Source organism: Halyomorpha halys, unplaced genomic scaffold (assembly GCF_000696795.3).
Source record: "Halyomorpha halys isolate HHAL.00 unplaced genomic scaffold, Hhal_1.1 Scaffold723.1, whole genome shotgun sequence".
Taxonomy (NCBI): domain Eukaryota; kingdom Metazoa; phylum Arthropoda; class Insecta; order Hemiptera; family Pentatomidae; genus Halyomorpha; species Halyomorpha halys.
The window spans coordinates 345,645-352,712 of record NW_027110197.1 but is presented as its reverse complement, the minus strand read 5'-3'; the positions used below and the strand labels follow the sequence as shown (position 1 = coordinate 352,712).

The window sequence follows — 7,068 nt, the reverse complement described above, 5'->3', positions numbered from 1 at the left end:
ATCAATTTATTTGTGTTTAATTTTAATTAATTAGTAAATATACTAATAATTTAAAAAAAAATATTTTGATGAAAATGTGTTCAGAATCGGGCAGCTTACCTTCAATGGTTTTAATTTCGATATTTTTTTTAGATATGAAAATAAATCGACATAACTGTGACTCTGTGACAGAGAGAATAATTGTCGGGTTTACGAAGCATCAAGACAAAATTTAATTAAATATTCAATAATCTCTAGTGTAACTTGTAATTTATTTCGTGACAAATTCATTAATAAATTAAATAATAATAAATCAATAACTGAAGAATTGATAAACTGTGTATTAATAAAAACAACAGCTTGGCATTACATGGTTTTTTTTTAATTAATGGTTCATTTTTATAAAAATGAAGCTATAAGCTAGGGCGGCAAAAAAGAAATGTTCATGAACATCGATAAACATTATCAAAATTTTAATTTAATACAATTTCTGTGCTCAACATTTAATTTTAATAAACTTTTTGTGCTCAATATTTAATTTAAATAAAATTTCTGAGCTTAAAATTTTATTTTTGTCAGAAAGGTAGGTATTACCAGTTATTGCGATTTGAAACTATATGAGGTAATATATAAAGTGTTTTAATTTTTGTTTTACTAGTTGAATACCTATGGATAACGTTTCATATGTCCCTCTACAAATAGTAATTTTTTCAAAAAATTATTATTTTATTTTTTATTTTAGGGAATATCTGGATAAATACATTGGCTGGTCCCACTGTTCGGAGAAACATAATAAGTAATTTAGTACAAGTTTCGATTCTTAGTTTATAATTTTTATGTTTCTTCAACTATTTGCTGCTATATTCATTATATCTGTTTTATTCAAAGGATATTTGATCGAAGTAGACAAAGGCGTGCGTACAAGATAGTTCTCTTAACACATCGAATCGGATCCCATTCATCACCAGGATCTTATTAATATACTGAATGAATTATTCGAGACAAGAATCTGCTCCCTAAAATCCGTCTAACACAATCACCCGAGTTGCGTGAAGTCCTACACCTCCAAGGAGAGACAAAAAGATGTGTGATCGATCAGGCTAAGCCGCTTTTGTTTTTATGAGATAACTTCTCCAACCATACCACAAGGAAGGATTTTAATATCATTAAAAATAAAACCATTGTAACTTTTTTATATGATACAAAATTTATTAAAATATTTGTTAATAAAATAAGAGAAATATTAGTCATTTATTTTTTAAAAATTTAAATAGTACAAGCTAATTTCATCTATAGCGATTCAAAAGAATTAAATCATGCATGTGTCATCAATTAAGCAACAAGTAATTTTTTTTTTAAATCGCTACTTAAACAATAATAATATACAGACTGTTGCACCCATATTTGATTGTAAATAAAAAAATTAATCAACTTACGTACTGGTAAAAATGTATAAATTACTTTCATTTGCACTTGTGAATATGATGAATTAAAATAACTAATTAACAAACCTTAAAATTAAATATCTCAAATTTACTGAAACTAGTTTAATTATAATAGGGGAATAGCAAGTGCCTAAAGATATAAACAGTAAATTATCTAATTATTTAAATTAAATACATAAAAAATATCTAGATTATTTAAATTTGAGTAATGTAAATAGAAAGTAAAATATAGTAATTATATTTTTTTATATAATATTTCTGGATGCTAGAATTATTTCCTACGATTGTTCTTTATATTTAAAATAATAATAGTTGAAATTTAGTTGCCCTATTTTAAACACCCTTAAAAAAAAACGGTATTAGGCCCTTTTCATACAAAAAATAAATAAATATAGTATTTCAATCAGTGTTTATAATCAATAACAAAATGATATTAAAATATTATTGATATCACAATATAAATTTTAATGTAAATGATAGATAACCATTACAGGTGTGAATTAATATTTTGAGAAAAAAAAGATATGTATATGTACAATGAAAAATTTCAACTTCATAAAATTAATGGCTTCTGATCAACTGAATTTAATTGGACTTAATAAGGAATACCAGTTAATAAATCTAAAACACAAAGAATTTTTATTGATAATTAATGTCATAATCGATTTATGAAAATTTAAAATATTATACAGTTAAGTAAAATGTATGTTTCATAGAGACAGAAAAATTGTTATCCTCGGAACCATATGCCGTAAATGTTTTTATGATTAAAAATATTTAAACTATTCCCCTACTGTTAAAAATACCGAATTCAGAATAGTTATTAAGGTACGTTTGGTTTTTGGAATATCTAATATGAAAAATTTATTAAATTTATATTGATATTTGTTAGTTATTTTTATTTATAAGTAAACTATTAAGGTTCCTATTAGATGTTCAAAATAACAAAAAATTAAAAACTCTCTAGTTTTTGAACCACTGACAGCTAGCAATAATCAAAAGATTAAGAAGAAGTTGAAACCATTATAAATATTATTTATTTATTTATTACCATTAACTATTGATGAATATAATTATAAATAATATGTATTGTATATTGCTGGTTACTTATGCTTGTTTTTAAAATAATCATTGAGAACAACCGTTATTATATAATGTATTTCCAAATTATTCCTAACATAATTACTTTAATATTTACGCAAATGTTTTTATTAATAATTTTAAAATTAAAATTAAATAGTGATCGAAGGTTGAAATTCAGATAAAAGTCTGTACATATATTTAAAATTTGTGGCATTATATTATTGAAATAAGCAGGCATATCTCCAAAAGTACCAATCCTTTTTTTCAATGGTCAATGAAAATTTAAAAATAAATATATAATAAAATACCAATTATGGCTGGAAATACCGATAATTGTCTGCTAAGTTGATACGGTTTAAAAAATTCGATCTGTTAATTAAGAAAAATAATAATGGAGTAAAATCTGTCGAACCTGCTTGATTTTTAGAAGTCGAGTCTTAATTTATGGGTTTTAAATCTTTTGATGGAGGTATGTTATATATGAATTGTAAATTCACAATATATTTACTTGCTATTAATTATATCTGTTTATTATAAGTGAAATATGAGTAAAAGAAATATTGCAAATTTTATGGTTTTTATTGTTGCATTATTTAGACATTTTTTTTTAAAATAAAATTGTTAGTAGTGTCAAGATTTTGAATTCTTAAATAAAGAAATATTACACAAACAAAAATTATTTTTTAAATGCTTGTATAATTGACAATTTATTTCTTCTTATTTTTATTATTTTCATTAAATATTAATAGGTATTTGTTTTATATGTATAATAATCTATAGTCTATATTTACATACATTTTTAAAAATTATTATGTTGGTTTTTAAAGTTCACCACGTTTGATTATTTAGGTAGTAACGTTTAGTACATTTTTACTTAATAATGTTAATTGTTAATTACTTTGTTATAAACAGTTATATATTATATGAACAATAGGTTCCGGGTTTATCTATTAAAACAACTAAAAACTGTAGATTACAACACGAAATTATACATAAATTTTTTTTTAAAGCAAAAACACCTATAAAATTATAAAATAAACAAAAATATTATAAAATGATTACAATAAATCGGAAGAACTATGATTCTTTTTATCAAGAATTATAAATAAAATTAAAAAATGTACGAATAAACATGGGAATTTTAGTGTAGATGTTGAAAACATTAGATTGTCTAAACCGACAAATAGATGTAACATGTCGCGGCAAGAAATCTGATTCTAACAAAATAATTAAAACATTGAAATGCAATGTAAGAAACCAGATTTATTAAATTCTTGAACTTATTGAATAAAAAATAAGATAAAATCAATAGAAAAAAGAGAACATATTAATTTGTATTATATATATATATTTTTTGTTGAGTAGATTATCATGTCTTTTGCGCGTTATTATATTCAAATTTTATATATTTATTTCCCAGTAGCTTTAGAAATATGTTTATATATATTTTTATAGTATTGTAATGTGTGTATGTACTTAAAGGAATAGAATATTAACCTAATAGAAAATAATTAGCATATACCATGAAAACTATACTCTACAAATTAGAATGATTCTCCAATAACAAAGAAGATGAAAAATAAAATTGCATCAATGGATATAAAATTATAGTTCAAAAGCGTTCATCTCTACTCTAAAGACTTTGAAAAAAAGACATAGCTACAAAGATTTCAGAAAAAATTGAGGCATTTTTTCAATACAATAAATTTAATTAAAGTATTGGATTTCTAATAATAATATTTTAATAAAAATAAATCCTTCAGGGCTGTCTCTTTATAGAAGATAATTGAAGAAGAAGATTGGAATATACTGATGATGAAACGATAGCTAGCTTAGGTCAGGAGCGGTGTCACTTTAATGAGTATCAGATTGCTTGGACTTAACTCATTTATAAATGAGTGAGAATAATTCTTTCCCAATTAGGAAGCTTTAGTGTATTTTTGATGGCTAATAAATGGCAAATTTTATTCAGCTATCAAACTGAAATCATTCCCTATTCCTACTTTATTAATTGGTAAAGGGACAAAGGGAAAAAAAATAAGTTATCTTTTTTTTTAATAAGGACTTTGAAAATTCATTACCGATAATTAAATTTAACAACTTGTTCCCTAACATCCATAAAATACATGATACGGACCGATTTAACTGTCATGAGTATAAGATCAATCTATAATATGTTATAATTTTTCTTTTATATTTTGCATACAAAATCTGTATTCAATTTAAAATGAATTTCTTATCGGAAATACTTGCAAACAATATCACCATAACAGTCATACATGTCTAAAATATATTATACATATTCCTCAAAATATAGAATACTAAAATACCTAAAGCCGGGGGGGACTGTTTGAGTTTAATACACAAAAAGGCCATTTTAGTCTCATCATATCTATAATACATATTGTATATTATATATATTGAATTATTTAATTTAAATGGTTTCTATATAATGTAAACATTATTTAAAAATACATTTTCAAATTTGAAACTAATCGGGTGGTATTAAATGATTATAAAACATTATTAATAAACATTTAAGTATACAAATTATTTAATATATTAAACACTACCCATTGATTAAATTTAAAAGTAAAAATTTATTCCAACATTTCTGACTAAGATCCTCTCACATTAGAGCTTATAATAAATAAGTTAAATTTAATAAAGACTAAAAAAAGTGCATTTGAATATTTGTATTTATTTAATTATTGAGTTATTTATGTAAAAAATATATTAACTTATTTATATACAAAGGCTTCTGAAACAGTGAATCATCAGCTTCTTTTTTATTCTGTACCACCAAGGTTGTAGTCATTAATTAAAATAATAATTTCCAATTCATTATTTTTAATAGAGCAACATATTTATAAAAAATTAGCTGTATTGAAATTAATACAACAATTTCAAAGGCATCTGATTCAATTATTAATCAACACAATTAGCTTGAAGTGATACAATACCTAATTTTTAATTCAATCTTTTGATAATTACCTGTATACAAAAAAAATATAGGATTATTTAATTAGCTCAAAATGAGTCGTTTATCAATTCATCAGAGTGACTAAAATATCAATAACGATAAGTATCAATAAAATGCCGATTAATGTTAACCAGGTAATTCAAATTTAATTTTATTGATGATAAATGTATTGAGTTTTTATTAAAAATTATATTATTTAACTCGATATTGATTTTTCATTATAATTTTATTAATAATTTTAAAAATCATAAAATTGAAAAAGATAACTACAAATAAAGCAAAACAATACTGGTTTAGTTAAAAAAACAGACAAGAATATAAGATTCAACAAACATGTTTATCTGATGAAAGAAAACAAATCCAGAAACATAATTATGAATGTATCAGTATAAGGACTTAAATTTAGTTTAAGTAAATATTTAATTAATGCAGTCTATAATTCATTAATTTATTCAAAATAAATAACGATTAATTAATTTAAATTTAAATAATTAATTTAAATGTTAAGTTATCGGTTTGTTAAGAGATTATAATCATTGTTTAAGTTTTTTGATGAATACAATTTTTAGTCCACTAATGATAGTACTGATAGATTACTGATAGTAAAATACATCAAAGTTTCGATTTGATTAAGTAAGTGTCTTTTATTAAAACAATTTAATTACTTTAGAAATTATACAGTGTATTAGTTCTCGTCAGTTAATACATGCAGATTTATATAACTTTAATTTACATAACTTTTAATTATTCTCGAGTTGATTTTTAGTAAATATAAATATTTTGAACTGGCCCTAAATTAAGAACCGGTGATTCCTACGACACACTTTTGTGGTCGCAAGAGTGACGATTAAAGTAGCAATAGACAAGATACATCAAATCTAACTTATACACTAATGTTACAGACTATTACCTGCACCAGCCACGTGTATCTTCCGCATCCAGGGGTATATGATCCTTTCGCTGGATTCTGATCCTTCGTCAACTGTAAGGGGTGAGCTGTTATCGTCCATCATGAGTAGTTCGTCCTCTTCAACGGTATCTTGGTCGGATTCCTCCTGCCCGTTGGCGGACCCCGACTTCGGCGAGTCCTCCTGGGGTGGGCACGGTGGAGGCGGACCTCCTTCCGGCGGCATTCCCATCTCTGGCGGTGGGTAATAGTTGTAGCCATAATTGTGGACGGGGTATTGCGGCCCATGGTAGTACTGGTTATGGTTGAAGAAGTCTGTGGATATGTAATTGGACTGGGAGTACTCCTCGGTCGGAGGAAACTTGGGGTCGACGAGGACGCCCTGGTGGTACGCGGGTGCCGAGTTCATCAGGAACGAGCTCATGGCGGCAGGAGTGCAGGCATGACTGATCCCAGCCCGGCCTGCCCCCACCCTAGCCCGTCGCTAACCCCCTCTCCTTCCGTCTCAGCCAATCAGGGGCCCGGCCGCCATCTTCCCTCCCCTCTCCACTCGCTGGATTAAGGTGATGATATCCCAGCCTGGATTGTTTTCCCTCCCCTCCGAGCCAATTGAAATTCCCAAATCCACCCCTTTGTCTATTTGCACCGATACCTCTTCTTAAGCTAGATAA

At 26.2% G+C, this 7,068-nt stretch overlaps 1 protein-coding gene across 2 annotated transcripts in view; it reads right to left on the bottom strand.

The window, feature by feature from the left end:
- The window catches only part of Dfd (Deformed), a 71,974-nt gene extending 65,135 nt beyond the window's left edge, over positions 1 to 6,839 (bottom strand). For both annotated transcript variants that reach the window (XM_014428487.2, XM_014428488.2), the window contains exon 1: positions 6,401 to 6,839. In XM_014428487.2, coding sequence (XP_014283973.1) covers positions 6,401 to 6,821 — 421 coding nt within the window. In that variant the 5' untranslated portion in view covers positions 6,822 to 6,839. The remainder of the gene's footprint in view (positions 1 to 6,400) is intronic.
- Positions 6,840 to 7,068: the final 229 nt, after the last annotated feature.